This window comes from Eptatretus burgeri, chromosome 1 (genome assembly GCF_056783735.1).
Source record: "Eptatretus burgeri isolate ZD-2024b chromosome 1, Ebu_testis_v1, whole genome shotgun sequence".
Lineage (NCBI taxonomy): Eukaryota > Metazoa > Chordata > Myxini > Myxiniformes > Myxinidae > Eptatretus > Eptatretus burgeri.
Window position 1 is genome coordinate 127,888,640 of NC_140961.1, and position 18,372 is coordinate 127,907,011.

Genomic DNA, 18,372 nt, shown 5'->3' on the forward strand with positions numbered 1-18,372 from the left:
GGTGTTTCGCAGGTAGAGTGATTCATCAATGTGTGTGCCATCCTCGGATGGACGTTGAATGGTTGACCTGCCTGCCAGCATTTGTTGATAGACGTAAAAGATCCCATGGTGTCCTTCGCGAAGAGTCAGCGGCCTATCGCTGGCACCCTGAACAAATTTAAAATTCCTGCCCTAACCAGCAGAGGGCATTGCATCATCAGCCAATGATGCTACCCTGCAGCCTTGTGCTGCATAAGAACGAAAATGATTCCCATTTTAGGGATCCTGTCATATCAACTTCTCCAACAACAAAAATTTTTAATCACCCTCTTTCTCGTTATATTGTGATATTTAACTCAGCTGAACATCCAAGAGTCGTGACATGCTGATCTCTGAAAGACATAACTTATCAGATGCATGACACGCAACAGGCATTTCAAGGCCATCTTCCCTGCTCGAGCTGGGGTTCGCCTTACGTTGTGAGCCTTATGAATGATGGTTTACACATGCGCGTCATTTCCCCCCCCCCCCCCGAGATCAGAACCAAGATGGCCGACTGGCAGCCATTTTGTTACTTAAATGTGTCCCCAACCATTTCTCAGACATACATGGTCTGATTTTGTTCAAACTTTGCCCAAGCACAGTACACAATGGCATACACGTTAAAAAAAAAAAAAAAAAACTTCGAAAATCTTCTCTGAAGTGGCTAAACAGATTGAGATGAAACTTTACACGTATGATCACCTATCCATGAGAAACAAAAGGGTCACACATATAACGTCATTGGTCACATGGTTTGGCAGCTATACTGAATTTACCCTAAAACCTATAAAAAAAATCTTCAGAACAGCTGGAAAGATCGAGGGGAAACTTCACACAAATGTTCTTCAATCCTTGGGTGTACAAGTTTGTTAAGGAATAATTGACAGGTCACATGGTTTTGAATCCATATTGGAGTGAAGAAAAATATTAAATATTGTTTTCTCTCAAACCGCTTAACCAATCGACGTGAAACTTCACAATTATGATCTAGTGCTGTTGGGAATACATGTTTTAAATTTCCACTTGATCATACGTATTGTTACGGAAATGGCCCTTATTGGACTACTAAATATAGGATTAGCTCAGATCCTCCATTAAATGCATGTTTAGCTAGGTTGTGTGGTAAAATGGATGTTACATGTGTGTCGGGAGTTGTAAGAGGCTGTTTTATTGTTTGTGCGGTGGTGGTGGAACGAGGGCTCCCTCTTCTTCCTCCCCTCTACGGACGATAGGCCCCGCCCAGTCGGCTGAGGGGGAGTGGCCTGGAGAGGGAGGTGGAGCTAAGGGGAGGAGTTTGCCGGCTTCGCTGAGGAAGGCATGCTCGTGTTTTTGAAGCGAGCGAACGAAAGAGAAACTGGAAAGAAAAGGGGTTCAGTTTTGGGGCGAACAGTCGCTGAGGGAGGCGTGCTCATGTGTCGAAGCGAGCGAACAAAAAAGAAACTGGAAAGAAAAGGGGTTCAGTGTGGAAAACAGTCGGGTTTTCGAGGCGTGCTCGGGGTGGCTTCGAAGCAAGCGAACAAAGGCTTCGAAAAAGGGTTCAGTGTGTGGAAACAGTCGCTCTCGAGGCGTGCTCATGTTTCGAAGCGAGCGAACGCAAGAGAGGCAGCCTGCACATTGAGTCTGCCTTGTGGGGCAGTGGGAGAGGCAGCCTGCACGTCGAGTCGGCGATCGACTTATGAGGAGGTGATTCTGCCGTGAGAGAGATGGCAGCTGGCTTTGAGAGGCAAGCGTGGAAAAGGAAACAAAAGGTGATTCGACAGAAAAAGAAACTGAGAGGACGGGGTTGAGAAGTCAGGCTGTGAGGTGGGAAGGCAAGAGAGGAAACGACGGAGCCTCTGACGGTCCCTGCTCACACCAACGGCTCGACACGTTTGCCGATCCGCTTGCCGGAGCCCGGCACCTCGATTTGGGCCTTGTCTGGTGAACATTCTAGGCCTGGATTTGTGTGCTGGGCCTTGGGAGAGATTGGCTGAGGCCTATCATTGATCTAGCGGTCTTGTGCCGTCGACCTAACGTGGGGTCAGAGGCGCGTGCACCCGCGTGTGGTGTGAAGGGGGCAAGAGTACGACGCCTCCATTTTTGCCATGCGGCGCATTCGAGCTGGGGGCTCAAATCCGTGGACATCCGCTTGTTCCGAGTGACATTCGTGCTTTTTGACACTTTCCTCTCGTCCATGAGACATCACCAAGTACTCTATATTGCATGCATGCTATCTGTCTGTCTGTCTTCGTCTGCACATGTTGTATAAGGCATATCTCGGTAGAGACCCCCTCGAAACCTGTAGTCCGTAGTTCCCTAGTTAATAACGGGTTAAAGATTGTGAATAAAAGCATTGTCGTGAATGTTTTGTTTGTGTCGTGTTGCACGATGTTCCCCAATAAATCTGGTTGGTTCGTATGAAGTTGCCGCTATGGATTAATTTGTGTCACGTCGAGGAATGATCCGTTCGATTGGCATATAAAACAAAATGGTTACAGACTGGCAGAAAACACTTGGCATCTGACACAACCAGTCTATAACCAGGGTTCTATTTCCCCAACTGGTAAGGTACAAGGATTACTTTGGTATCGCGATTGAAGACTCGTGACCCGAGGCCTGTTACCGAGCCGGCCGGTGTTATAAACCCCGGCGACGGTGGTGGTGAGGGTTTCACCAAGGATCGGGTGAGAATCCCGCCACCCCGGATCCGCAATAGTATGTTCTGGCAGGCAGAAATTTTTTTGTTGGATTTGGGTTCTTTTGATATATATATATATATATATATATATATATATATATATATATATATATATATATATATATATATATATATATATATATATATATATATATATATATATATATATATATATATATATATTGAAGAGGGCTCACTTGGCTGTGCCTGGATGGGTTTTGAGGGTAGAGTATCAGTTGCTGAAATGTGATATTCAGGTTCCTCCTGATAACTTCATCTTTGCTTTTTGCTTGTTTGGGTTCTTTCTGATGACTCATGTAGGACTGTACCTATTTGGTCTTCCATTTGATTTGAATTGAATTTATTTTAATCCCATTCGAAATTGAATTGAATAATAAAAAAACGTAATGGGTCAGGGTCAGTTGTCCAATCAAAGCGGGACGTCTTGGTACCCGGTCATCATTGCCAGCAGTTATCAAGTGGCAGTTCTAGTTATGTCTCTTATTAATTATGTAACACACTAGTACACAAGCACCACATAAAATACACCACCCAAAACAAATCCTGGTGAGTGTCTGCAATCTCTGATTGCTCTTTTTCTTGTTTCCTTTTTGTTTGTGACAGGCAATTGTTCGATGATGACAACTACACACCGATCTTGGTGAATTCTCAGGAGGAATTTCAAAATGTTACAAATCAATTTCCTTTGGTAGATGTGGCCCTGGAGGAGGTAGGTGTCTTTGTTTTTTAAACCATGTTGCCCCCCCATTTGCCCTTTTACTGCAACATTTTGTTTTTTTTCCCCCTTTCATTTTTTCTCTTTTTCTGCGTTTTCTCTTCACCGTTGTTTTACCCCCAATTTGTCTCTTCTTTCTTTTGTTTTTTTTCTTCTTCATGTTTATGGATTTAGCATTATCAATGGTATTATTGCAGTAGGTGGTGTGTGGATATTCTGCTAAATGGTTGGTTTCTGTTCTCTCACAAGAACTATGTCGACCAAAAGCAGTGAAATGTTAAATTTTCGGTGAAAGCTGTTGGTTTGTTGGCCTTTGGTTCACTGCCATATTGCTCTTCCACACATGGGACGTATGCGAGTCAAAGTGTGGGTGTGGTGGGACAATGAAGGTCACATGTCCTCTCGCACTCCTTCTCCCTCCCACCACCATTTCCCTAACCTCTGCTCTATTTCCTTGCTCTGAAAACATTCAGGGCCAAATTTATGAAAGGTGTTTAGCGAGCGTCTTGCAAACACACGGCGAAACTTTAAACAAATAAGATTGTTGTACGTGCACAGCTAATCGCCTGTCTAAATAGCAATTTACGAAGGGAGATGAACAACCGATTAGTTGTGCCCGTCTAAATAGCCTATTAGCCTGTGAAACACCGCACATATCTCATCCAACATCCAACTTAAATGATGCGCTTGCATAGAATCGCAGTGCAATAAGCAATTGTTGGATGGGATTCAGCGCATTGCTCCTCATCGTAGGTTGATCCAGATCATCTTTCACTCGATTCAGAAACAACGAAATGATTCCTTCGAGAGTCAAACTCAGGACAAATTTGAAATTGTCATATTTCTCCAGAGGATTGCATCTATCCTCGAAGATTCTTGCTTGACGTATGTTGAAGATTCTCAATGACGTGTAGAAGCTTTTTTTTTTTGTTATTTAAATGCTTGTGATTCGGTTTTGATTGTGCATTCGATAATCACTCTTCAGCGATTGGCAACTAACTTTGACCGGGTGATCGTCGCACAATTAGTGATGTTACACGCATAAAACGGGTGATTTTTTTATTTTTTTTTTTTTTTTAATTTTTTTTAACAATTCGACCCAATATGTTTTAACCAATCATGTACTCTTTTTTTTTTTGACCAATTTTTATTCAAAGCAATTGTACAAGTTGAACCTTTCCAAAAGTGTCTTGTCTTAAATATGTTTGCCATCAGTGCCCATCCAATTAAAATTGAGCAAACAAGTACTCGATCACACCTGGATGTCACCAAGTAGAACTTTGTATAGTGACATAGTAGTCAGGTTCTCCTTTTGTGCTGTAGCACAGGTTCCAACCCCTCTAAACCACAGCACATCCTTAATGTCTCTTCAGATCCCCCATCATACTTGCACGTGCCCACACTGCCAAGTGATCACAATATGCATATTCTAAATGTCTTGTATTCGGTCCAAATGGTACTTAGGAAATGTTCCACATTACAAATGTGATCCTAATACAATGCATTCCAAACGTGATCGGAATAATAAAGAAGGTTCGAATGTTGTACCATGGGAGGGCTCCGTTACACCTTTTTATATTTGCTAAAAGAGAATGAAACTAATGGAAGCCAAGCAAATTAAAGACTTCATTTTAACTTTATATTTTAATGTAACTCATTAAGAGCTTGTCCTTATGGAAGGGATAAGTCCCCCGGAAACGGCATATTTTAGTGTGACTTTTAATATGCCATCGGGAGTGGTGCAATGACGTACATATTTACATAGAGAGAATTAGGATCCTTCCACCACTCTGAACCCTCAGGACTATGTATTTTTTTACGATCTAAAACCTTCCCGTGTACACCCCGAGTGTAACCACCAGTTTTCAACTCATTCCATCCATTTCCGTTTCGGAGTGCGTCGACGTCAAACACATACACGTTTCAAATTATAGTATGACCAGTATAAAAGCCTGTCAAAAATGATGGGTTGGAATTATTTTTTTCAAAATATTTAAGGAGACTTGAAGATATGATGTTTCGGAGCAAGAAGGGTTATTTTATAAAACTACATGTACAAATGTGACCCTATTTTCTTTATCTTCTGGGACATTTCGTTTCGACAGTACAGCCTCGTGAGCGTGCCAAAGTCTAAATCCTCGGCCGAGCATCAGGTCTGCTGATATGTTTTCTTTATTTATTAGACATCCTACGGATGTAGATGAACACTCGTTTTCCTCTGCGTGTGTTACACATCACGTGCAACAAGTTTCACCTCCCTATACCTTGTATTTGTTGTTATTTTAAAAAACGTTTCTGTGCATCGCTGTTGATGCCTGGTTGCAAGTCACCAACTACGTTTCCAATGGAAGAGAGTTTGGCACTGCATGGAAGAGAGTAACATAATTGCTCTTTTGTGAACTCGGTCACTCGGTTGAGCACATACCTCTGCCCCGTAATGCCTGATCCACAACAACATATCGGACCCAATACATTTTTGAAATAACATGCGACACAGGTACTATATCGTTTTTTGGCCCTATCTCTCAATGGTGAAGAATAACTTTGAAAATTAAATAATTCTTGTATGCAGATCCAGATTCGGATCTTCACCAAAATCAAATCATTTCGTCCTTGCCACACACCCAACCTGTCCACCAAGTTTAGTCCGAATCCGTCCACAACTTTTTGACATATCGTGCTATTGGTTTTGCCCTATCTCCCAATGGTGAAGAATTACTTCAAAATTTCAAGGAGTCGGATCGAGATTTGGATCTTCACCAAAATCGAATCAATTCGTGGTGGTCACACCCAACCTGTCCACCAAGTCTCATCCGAATCCGTCTACAACTTTTTGAGATATCCTGCTATATGTTAGTTTAGCTCTATCTTTCAATAGTGAAGAATCACTTTAAAAAATTATCAGATCTGGATCCGAGTCTTCACCAAACTTGAAGCAATTCTTCCTTGTCACAAACCCAACTTGTCCACCAAGTTTCGTCAGAATCCGTCCACAACTTTTTTAGATATTGTGCTATACATCGTGTTTGGCCTTATCTCTCGATGGTCAAGAATCACTTAAAAGATTCTCGGAGTCAGATCCAGATCTTCACCAAAATCTAATCAATTCGTCCTTGTCACAAACCCAACCTGTCCACAACTTTTTTGAGATCCTGTACACAAACGGACAAACTGACAGACAGACAGACAGAGAGAAAGGGGTGAAAATATAACCTCCTCCACCTTCGGTGGTGGAGGTACTAATATTTTTTTGAGTTGTTTTATCCTGAGAAATTGATGGTAGTGAACAGTCATGTTAAAAGATTGGCCTTTAAAACCCTACTTCAAGCTTTATGAAGCAAGATGAACAAATACACACTGTTTTGTATATCGGTACGTATCCCACGTCACATCTGATCTGAAAATGCTTCCTGACACTTTTTAAAGCAAATAATTGATTTGGGGTTTTTTTGCATAAAAGGTCTCTGCTCATGGAATAGTGTGGTTACCTTATCAAAAGCAATGTACTAACATTAGGGCAAGATGTATAAAGCAAAGGATGAATAAATAGAAGGAGAGAGAAGATGGAAGGATACAGCATCTTGCAAAAGGTGGGGGTTAATTTGGAGTGGGTGGGGGTGGTAATGAGGATAGAATTAATGCATTGGTTGCGATTGGGAATTATTTGAGTTAATAGTGTACTTCCATCTTTACCTCTGTCACCAAAGGTGAAGGAGGTTATGTTTTCACCCCTTTCTGTCTGTCTGTCTGTCTGTCTGTCTTTTGTCTATTTGTGTACAGGATATCTCAAAAAGTCTTGGATGGATCCGGATGAAATTTTGTGGACAGGTTGGGTGTTTGGCAAGGACGAATTGATTCGATATTGGTGAAGATCCAAATCCGGATCTGGATACGAGAATTATTTCTTTTTGAAAGTGATTTTTCACCATTGAGAGATCGGGCTCAAAAACGATATAGTCCTGTTTAGCATGATGTTTCAAAAATGTAATGGGCCTGATACGTTCTTTTGGATCAGGCATTACATGGTTGGTGTAGGTCTACCGAATGCCCTTCTAGTTTTAACTCCGTGATGGAAGCGTAGGATTGAACAGATTGAGGAATAAGGGTCCACAAGTGAGAGAAAAGAGGAACTAAAGACTGGAGGTGAGCAATAAGCATTTATGTCAGGGTTGCTGGAAGAAATGCACTTGAGATGGATTCGTGAAAGAGTCTGCTGAGGGATCAAGACCTGCCAAAAGGTAAAAGGTGGAAGAAAGCACAGGGGAAACCAACCTGTTTGTAATGAGACATTCATTCATTATGTCCTCGCCAGTTCGGTACTCTATCCCCTCCGCGAATCCTTAGTCTCCAAATCTTTAGATTCTGAGCCTCCATCTCGTCGTGTCGGATTCCTCGCTGGTTAGCCATTTCCTTCATCCCTTCCTTCCATCTTCTGTTTGGCCTTCCTCTTTATCACCTTCCTTCGTTCCAGCATCCATCTTTCCACCTTTCTGGCTATCTGATCTTTCTCCATCCTCTCCACATAACCAGCCCACACCAGATACCACTCTTTGGTCAGCTGACTTAACTTCCTCTTTCAAGTATTTTTTTTGTTGTTGTTATCCTCACTTCCTCATTCGTTACTCTGCATCCAGCGAATCCCAAGTATTCCTCTTGGGCATCTACTATTCAAACCACCATTCAGTCTCGATTTCTCCTTCGTCCGAGTCCAAATCTGATCCGTACAGCACCACAAAGATTACCGACTGCACGAGTAAACAAACGAACCTACTTTCTCAATCTATTCATCCCTTTCCTTCAATCCTTCATCCCCTCCTTGATTCTACCTTGTCACCGTCATCCAATTTGTTTTAGAAATACTCAACTTCAAACCAATTTTCTCACTTTAATCACTGTTCCTTCTTTACCGGGCGTAGTGGTGTGCGCCTGTAATCCGGCTACTCGGAGGCTTGGGTTGGAGGATCGCTTGAGGATGGGAGTTCTGCGATGGGCCGCGCTATGAGAGGGTGTAGGGCAGCCCGGAATCATGGCGAAACCCAATCCTTATCCCTGTGTCGTAAGAGGTGACCAGGGTTGCGTCAGGAAGGGCATCCGGCGTAAAACCTATGCCAAATCAGTATGTGGATCATAACGGATGATCCGCTGTGGTGACCCCTTACGGGAGCAGCCGAAAGATGAACACAACATCACTGTTCCTTCTTTGGAGTGTTCAAAGCTCTGTAAGCATCATAGCAAGAAAAACCGCATCATCTGCGTACCCCAAGTCCCCCAGTTTCTGATCTTTAATCTTGTCTCCTTCCCCTCTTGACGTTCTCCATCAACTATATGAAAGAGATGTAGTCTACACACTCTTATCATTATAATCGTTGCTAAGTGGGGTTACAAAACCCTTGCGCATCATCGCTTACGTTTGGATCCCCATGTGAAAACGTTCACCACAACGCAGCATTACATGATTAGGTCACAATGGAGTGGACATTATGAAGCCATCATTCAGCATTTATCACTGTCATGGGTTTTCACCTCCTCTTTGCCCAATGATGTCACAAATATATCGCATCAACAGTAATCACGTGTTCGTTTTTTGTGTTTTTTGTGTACGTGTCTCACTTATCTCCCCCATTCCCCCCCATACAAACTTAACAGGACTTCACGATTGTAAAACAACATTCATGTGTTTTTGTCTGCTGTCAGTATTTCATTCATATGACTTTTTTTGAATGCCCCTTGTACAAAGTACTCAGGCTATCCCACAAGTCATTGTGGCTTTTATACTTTACTATGTGATGTATTTTTTGTTACTATTAGTTTGGAAAAAAAGTTGCAGGATATTAAAATAGAATTAAAACACAGATTTAGCTTGGTTTATTTTTTTTTAAAACAGTATCCTCACAAATAATAGAAGATTAAACAGAAACAAGACGGAGCATTTAACAATGTAAATCCTCATCAGGATATGTATTTTACAATGTTTATTTGGCACGCACGCACGCACGCACGCACGCACACTACACTATACATCCTGTTCCAGTTAGGAAAATGTGAGGCTGATAATGGCGATACAAGCTTAAATGTTTGTTTTTTTTGAGTTGGACTGGGGGGGGGGGTGATGATCTACCTGCAGAATAAGATTACCACGTTAAATGTGTTAAGGTTTATTTTAAGTCCCAAAAGGTATTTGCATATATTAATGAACAGCAAGTTTGTTTGACAATATTTCAGGAAACAAAATAAAAATCAACGTCCATACAGAAATACAGGACAGTTTCTCGATCAACCAATCAGTTTTGGACGACGTCTTTACACAGTGGCAGGACACATTTGTATTGATTGTAATTTGCTTTGTTATTGTTTTGTTAATTTTATTCTAATTGGCCATTGCACTTGTGACATGCTAGCTTGTGCATGTTTTTGTAACCCCCCCCTCTCCCCCACCCTTTCCCCACAAAAAGGTCATGGCTGGACATGCACTCCTGTTTTCAAACCCAACTGTTTAAGCAGTTTTGACAAACAGTTGAGTGAAGTACAGTTTGTTTTGAGTGTGCAGCATGCTTGTCTGCCATATGCGTGAGTTGGACAAGCATCATTTCTTGTGACGGCACACAGCTGATAGAGACCGCTTAAATCTGAGCCTGGCCAGTCGGTCTAAGCGGCTTGGTGCATTGTCTTTGGGGCCTTTTCCAAGCTTGCATTCTTTAGCTCCCTTAATCTCAACTATGCACGTCTTGTGAGCAAAGTTAAATGGAACAAAACTTTGTTCTGTCAGCTCCACGCAAGCACCCTGAGCCTCTTGGAAGTGAGAGAATAGACAACCTGCGGCTTAAAAAAGGGTTTTCAAGCTTGGGGCTTGGCAGGCGCGGCTGAGATCATTATGACTGAGCTCAGGCTGCTTAAGCTGGGAATATCCGTAGCCGGATCTCATGGGGTCGGGCGAGGATTAACCACCCTGGCAGCTTGCACTGTGATCCCTGGAGAAGCCTGCTATGGACCCGCACGGTTTTTCACTGAGCTCCGGCTGTGGATTAGCTCCATGGGGTTACTGGGGAAGCCTGGGCGGCACTCGCCTTATCCCTCCCCCGAGGCTGCCTGATCAGTGGAGCCTGACCCCGCGTCATGGATTAACCAGGGAAGTAGATTAACAGGCCCCAGTGGGTCATGCATGTGTAGCCACGCACAATCTTGTGTACTTGCATCACACCACACCCTACCCGCCAAGCTTGCATACAACCTCATTTGTATTTGGTGGAATTTGATATGTTGCGAGATGGATATGGAGTATAACTTGTTTCATTTGTGTTCTTTTATATCTGGTAATATTATTTTGGTAGAATTTCAAACCGCTTTGTTTCCCTGCAGAGATAGTATTTGTCCTTATTTATTCAGCAGGATGTTTTTTTTTTTCCCCATCGGAATAATTCTTATTATGTTTTGAGTCTTTGCCAACAGGTTACAATTCTACATGTTGTTGATAATATTTATTTGTGTTCTTAACAGTGATCTGAAAGCTCACGAAGGAGCACAAACTTTTATCACGCCTTTCACATTAGGTGGTATCCGTTTGCCTTCATACGTGAATCTCAAGGACATTGGTCGATGGGGAGCAAAGTCGTGCATTATTTAGGATTCAAATCTGGGATCCCAGCATCGTGCGTTTGGTGCTCGGTTGGGAAGGCCAAGTGGGCCGATTCATTAATTTATCCGCCATCGTGTCATGCTCACTGCTCGTGTTATTTCTGTAAAGTACACCGATATGTTCTTATTTTTTTTAATAGGTTTCCAAGTTTCTCCACAATGCCAAGAGTCATAAAAGTTTGCTAAAAGCACCGCATGGAAGACGAGTACAACTTACTGTTCAGCAGGGTATTGCGTAGACTAGAAGCACCCACTCCCTATGCAAGCTGTCAGGGGTATCATGTTGTTATCTTTATGATTATATTGATACCATGGTGGAGAACCCCCCCCTCCCCCTTATGGGCAATCTTTTTCCAAGCATGCCATGCGTTCTTCTTACGTGTCCCTTTATTTGGGCAGTGCATATGCAACAGGCTGCTGCCTCGATCGCTCCAAAAAATAAAATTAATCCGGGTTCCGTACATGAAGTCAAAATGTGTTTACTGCTTATGTGCCTATATAATGCATTGTGGTTGTATTGATCGGATAATTCCAATTGCACCTGCCCTTCCCCCAAAGGAAGAAAATGACAATATGGGTGGGAAAAAGAAAACAAACATTTTTTTTTTCAAAACTTGATGGAATAAAACGAAACTTGCACGTGCACACCTTCAGGATGCCCTCATTAATCCCTGAAAGTTTCAGCTTCCTTGGTCAAATTCTCTCAGAGAAGTACATACATACATACATACATACATACATACATACATACATACATACATACATACATGCATACATGCAGTGGACAAAAGAATAGAAACACCTGGATAAATGAGGGACAGCAAATATATTGAAGGCAACAGCTTCCACACAGGTGTGTGTGGCCCATGTGTTGATGAAGCAAATATCATCCCAGTATGCTTCGGGTCATGTATAAAAGTGCTACGCAGGCCTGGTTGCCTATAATTATGGCTGGCACGGCTGCAAGAGGAAACTTCAGTGACTTTGAAAGAGGGGTGATTTTTTGGGGAACTTGTGACAGACGGCTCAACTTGCTTGTGTTTCGCAACGGTGTCTATAGTGGGGCAGATAACAGCATTTTTGAGAGGAATCGTGCAAATGATGATACAAGCATCAAATTTGGCACATTTGTTCTCCAGGGGATTCTAATCAAATTTGCGTGATTGGCCATTTGAAAATCCAAATTTTGAAAAATTTCAAAAAAAAAAATTTCAAAAAAGTCAAGATCACGAATCAATGTTGGATGCTGGCTGAGATTGGTGAATGTTTCAGAAACATCATCAAAGACGTTCCAGGTCTGCCATGTAGTTTTCTTCCCTTTACCGCAGAAGGCAGACACGACGTCACATCCAGTGAACGCATGGAAGTATGGGATCCCTCGAGCTTTCTCAGGCCCTATTGCAGAAACTACCTCATGGACTGGAATCCATCGTGCCTTGACTCCTTGGCCAAAGGCAATCCACTTGTTCTCAAGACCTAGTTCCTGTAAGGATGGCAGTACAGATATTGCTATGACTAGTACGTCCGTGTCATTAGCCTTAATGATAATGGACTTGCGACCAATCGTCGTTGCATCCCTGGCGTGTACAAATATTCGAGTGTCAGCGTCTTCATGACAACATGGAGACACAGCATCCAGTGACTTCATTGTGTTGCAAATGGCATCTTCTCCTTTTGTGACAATGACTGTATTTGTCTTCTGTGCTCACACATCTTTTCCGCAAGAAAGTGAAACAGCTCAGTCTTGTTGCTGTCATCTCTAAGCGAGCTTCTCCAGTTACTTGGGGTCTTATTGGTTCCTGTCACTCTTCTTCTGATTCCTTGCCCCCTTTACGACCTTGCCTCGGACTTCAGACTTGACTTCTTGTACACATCAAACACTACGTCCACCTTCTCGGACCTGGCACCATAGGATTCCACCTTTGGGATGATGTCTTCTTTAGCATAGTCATCAAATATCTTTGAAGTGCGTGGAGGTAGGGCATTGATAAGTGCTGAGCCATCAATGATGACTGCATCTCCTCTTGGTTCTCTGTCTGGGATGTTCACTTGCGCTTCAAGGATTTCAGCCAGCTGTGACTTCAATTTTTTTTTTTTTTTTTTTTTTTCAAATGGTCAATCGGGCAGATTTTATCAGTAAGCCCTGCAGAACAGAGATGCCAAATTTGATGCTTGTATCATAATTTGCACGATTTTTCTACTATCTACTACACTACTAATATAAGGTGATGTCGCCATGGAACTCCAAGGGAAAGATATCAGCAAAGGATAACAGTGGGCAGAAGCGATTGTGATATTCGTGCATTAATTTGAAGTGCAAGACAAAGCAGGCGAGCAACTGCAGATCAATTGACTGTAAATTTCAATCTGGGGCGTGAGCAGCCGGTTTCATCGAAAACGGTCCTCCGAAAACTCCAGAGTGAGATACTATAGTTGGGTTGCAGTGCACAAACCACTCATCACATCTGGCAATGCACATTTGCGAGTCAAGTGGTGCAAAGAGCACAGGCAATTGATTACCGAGCAGTGGAGAAATGTGATATGGTCAGATGAATCATCCTTCACCATGTTCTCAACAAACCGACGAGTGCACGTGTGGCACCAACCTAAAGAACTTTTTACAAGCCTGAGTTGCCTGTTCCCAACAGTGAAGGGTTCTGGTAGTTCTGTAATGGTGTGGGGTGCATTTTTCCTGGCATGTTCTGGGTACAGACATTCCTTTCGAAGGCAAGGTCAATGGCAATCGCTACTTCATGGTACTAAGTGATTATCTGCACCCCATGTTGCAGCATTTCTTTCCTGCCAGGAGGGGTGTCTACCAAGATGGCAATGCCCTCATCCACAGACCACTTGTGGTCGCCCAATGGTTTGATGAATGCGACACTGATGTTATCCACATGTCCATGGCCTTCTCAGTCACCAGATCTGAACCAAATTAAGCTTTTATGGGATATTCTAGAACGACGTATGAGATGGTGTTTTCCACTTCCATTAAACAGGCACGAGTTGATTGACTTTCTCGTTGAAGAATGATGCCGCATCCCTCTTTCTGAATTCCAGACACTGATCTCTCTCTATAAAGTGCAGCCTATGGCTGCTGGTTGCATCATTGGTTGGGACGCAGCTATGCCGCTGATGCAGTGTCCCCTTTTACCAGTACACTGGTGCTCATTTTCCTGACCTCAGAAGGATGACAGGCTGAGTCAACCTCCTGGTGTATTAATTCAGTGGCCAACGGGGCTTGAACTCAGGACCCTAGGATCTTCCTGACGCAACCCTGGTCGCCTCTTACGACTCAGGGATATGGTACACCTATTTTAACCGGGGTATACACCAGCCCAGTACACTGGTACTCATTTCGCCGACCTCGGAAGGATGACAGGCTGAGTCAGCCCCTGGTGTATTAATTCAGCGGCCAACGGGGCTTGAACTCAGGACCCTAGGATCCCAAGCTGCCACCCTAACCACTAAGCCAACACCAGGCTTCCAGACACTGGTGCTACAGACTCTATGCTACAGTGCATACATGCCGAACTAGCCACACATGGTGGCCCACCATCCTATTAAGTGACCTTACATTGGTGTTTCCATTTTTTCTCCACAACCTATGCATACATGCACACTTGCTCCATTATACAGTCTACAGATTTCTGAAGAAGGATTTGTTTTGACCGTCAAGTTTTTCTAAATTGGGACTTTGCATATCTTAACAGAATTGCCAGAGGGCCAGGTGCTGGTGGTACGAGAGGAGTGGGGGGAGGGGGGAGAAAAGTGCTGCTCACACCGCTCGAAACCCAAGTCATGAATGACGGTCTGTATAACATGGGATGTGACCAGGCACGTGGTCATAGAGGAGGAGCACACTTTTGGTTGACGTCACTCGTAGTTTGTGCTTGATCTCCTGCCCCCAATTTTGGTTTGGGCTCATGTAATATTCTTCTGCCTCATAAGTTTTGTGAGGCAGATTGTCAATTGGACAGACACCCAGAACATTTTGGTCTTTGCCAACAGGCAGTGTTTTTTAGCACCTGAAAACAATGGCATTAATAATCTAAAAAAATTTTTTTTAATAAAACCTACAGTTTTATCTTTGCTCAATTAGATGAGAGCTGAGTAATGAATTGATGAATGGTTGCTGGCAGATAAGGGATATTATAACCGTGAAGCTTATCCATCAGGTAAGGGCTATGGTAGTAATGAAGAGCGATTTGCAACTAACAAATTAAGACTGAGCAAACGATGGTACATACCACAAACTGACTCATTATCCCACACCCAAACATCAATGGTTGTGAAATATGTCATTGGCTTCATTTAGCCATGCGGGGAGGGTGTGTGACTGAGTACTATCACTGTCGTAAGTGCCAAGAGGTTATAAACAACCTGATTATATTGTCAACAGATTCACACCAAAACACACCTTTGAAGAACAATTTTTTTTTGGAGTTCTTCAAATTCCCTTTATATGCACGGGCTGACACTGACTGGTGCTAAGCTGCTGCTCTACCCTATCCACAACACTCCTCCCCCCACCAATCTCTCTCCACTCTCCATCCATATTCACATCCCTCTTCATGCACACAAGCCTCCTATCTCAATCACGGTCTGCTACTTTTTCTCCTGCCTCGTACATTAAGAGCATTTATCTCTCCTAAAAGTTCTGTCATCCAGACTGTCTGATTACTTATCACACAACATCGCCAGGTTGGTGAGAAAACGAGAAACAACTACTTACAAAGTTGCAAATTTGTCGAAAGGCCAAAAGTATTCAGATCTGAGATGATGAAATCCCATTGTCTTTTCGCACGTCACAAACATGCCGGTTGATTTGGCAGTAAGATTGCAAGCGGTTAATGAAAACGCTCTTTTGATTGGACGCTAAATGGCAAGTACAGTCAGTTGACACCAAACAGTGTCTCCAATTTGCTGGTGATGTGTGTGAATCGCACAATCTTCGTGGATGGCAGTTCTTTGGTACAACTATGATCTTTGGTGTCTGTTGTAGTAACTAGAACATCACTCGGTGGAGCACATACCTCTACTCTGCCAGGCTGAACAGGTTATGCTTTGTATCCCACTGATGGGCCGGATCTGCATCCGGACATGAACCAAAATCTAATCGGCGTGTTCTTGGTAACTACCCAACTTGTCCATCTCGTTTCGTCATAATCCGTCCACAACTTTTTGAGATATTGTGCTATATGTTGTTTTGTCCCCATCTCTCAATGGAGAAGAATCGCTTAAAAAAACAAAAAAACATCTCTGATCCGAATCCGGATCTTCGCTGAAATGGAATGAATTTGTTCTTGTCATATACTCAACCTGCCCACCAAGTTTTGTCTGAATCCTTCCGTAACTTTTTTGAGATGTCCTGCTCAGAGACAAACAGACTGACAGACGGGTGAAAGCATAACCTTTGTCCACCTTTGGTGTCGGACGCAACTAACTTGTTCGTTGCGGAATTTGGAACACTATAATTTAGAGACTAATGAGGATTTGCTGCCGTAATACCAGAATAGATGTCGTAAAGTTTTCCAGTAATCGTGTCAGCCATCAGGATAAGGTTTACCACCACCTTAATCAACTGTGCTGGCTACTGGCAAATGGCATAAGATTTGCAAACAAAATTGAGAAACATAAAACAAATCATCCTTTTTGGGTGGTGGGTGTGTGCCGAAAGCCAGATTGCCCTGTTGATGATTTCTGTGGACCGAAAGCCAATGCATCAAGCCAAATTGTTGGATTATAATTCGTGTAATCCAATTAGCCACAAACATAGTGTCGCTTGCACGCACCAACGTCTCATGTGGATTATGATTTCATCCGGAAATGCCACCACCACGGAAATGAGACTTTGTGAGGGATATTTATGATCGGAGATTACACTCAGGTTTTGAATAACTAAGAATGGTGCAACGTGATAACCAGGCACTCTTCACTTCCTGATATTGTATGCTCGTAAATTATCCACGACTCAGAAAGTATTGACAGAATCATTTGTCGGACACCCGGTGCGGCATATAAACATCGTTGCATGATTTGAAGCATCAAAAAATGTATTATTCCAATTGGCAGCAAATTTGAAATCGTCTATTGCTCCAAATGGAAGTCGTGCGGTAATGTCCGCATTGATGAAACTGCGAGGAATTTAAGGAAACATTTGGAGAACACAGTCAGGTAAGGCTGGGCAGACTGGCACGGTCAACAAGATGCTATCGCAGTGTTCATTCTGGCCATGAATTTGATGTGGGTCTCATATCCTGGATACTTCACCCAATAGACATGAGCGATTGGATCTCAGGGTATCAGGTCAAACTCTTGGAAGAAGGTTTAACTGGTGGAAAACATTGATTTAGCTATGTCTTATTTAAGTCCGACCAATTTACACACCTCTTTATACAGCCTGCAAAAACTGTATCATATCAGGTGCAAACAAAGGGTAAATCATGTAAACAATGCTGTATTGCTCATTCACCTCCTCCCAATCCCACCACTTCACATCTGCTCACTACTTCACCCTACCTGACAGGATCACCCATAAGCAACGCCACACACAGACTCGCAGACAAGCCACACATGCTCACTCAAATTATGCAAGAAGCTTACCAGCATTCCTTACCCACACACCATCAAGGAAGTTGAGGAGGTGTTTGCGACAAAATGTTGTTGCCTGTGTGTGCGCGCGTAGTGCTTGTGCGCATATGTGTGTGCCGGTATCCATCATGTGTTGAACTAGGTTTCTCAATTGTCTGCTGAAAGAAGATATGAAAGTTAAAAGTGCTGTTTTGGCTTCGCTGCTGTCTGTGAAATACACAAAACTGAAGCACATATTGCTAAATTGGTGTCAGCTTCTACACTGTGATCCACAAGTCAGCCTTAAGGCTTTGGTAGGTTTTTCTATGGTAATGCAAACTCTCCCCCTCCCCCACTACCCCCACCTCTTCCCCACCCAATCCCTCTTAGCAGATAAGTTCTGTTGCTGGCACAGTTGTTCATGGCCCATGACAGTTAAGAGGTGATATAATCATACATCGGGGCAGCTTGACAGCTCAACTCTTGGGGGAATCCACCCTGTGCTCATGATAGACAGTCGTCCTCAAATAGAAAACATTTATGCTATGACGATACATTCTGACCCTGTGGTTCGGATGCATGTGTTTTTAATGAGCATCATCTTTTGTCCATAGCGCCCACATTACTTTGGTTCTGGGGTTGAAGTACACGTGCTTGGCTTCTTTTAGTTTTTTTTTTTTTTCAATAAAGAAGGCTTCTTTCAAACAAAGATTACAAACAGTAAGCCAGAAAT

The 18,372-nt window shown here is 42.9% G+C and overlaps 1 protein-coding gene across 12 annotated transcripts in view; it reads left to right on the forward strand.

The window, feature by feature from the left end:
* LOC147035384 (exocyst complex component 6B-like) overlaps positions 1-18,372 on the forward strand; it is a 290,908-nt gene that overhangs the window by 123,586 nt on the left and 148,950 nt on the right. For all 12 annotated transcript variants that reach the window (XM_085897305.1, XM_085897314.1, XM_085897321.1 and 9 more), the window contains one exon: positions 3,323-3,428. In XM_085897305.1, coding sequence (XP_085753431.1) covers positions 3,323-3,428 — 106 coding nt within the window. The remainder of the gene's footprint in view (positions 1-3,322; positions 3,429-18,372) is intronic.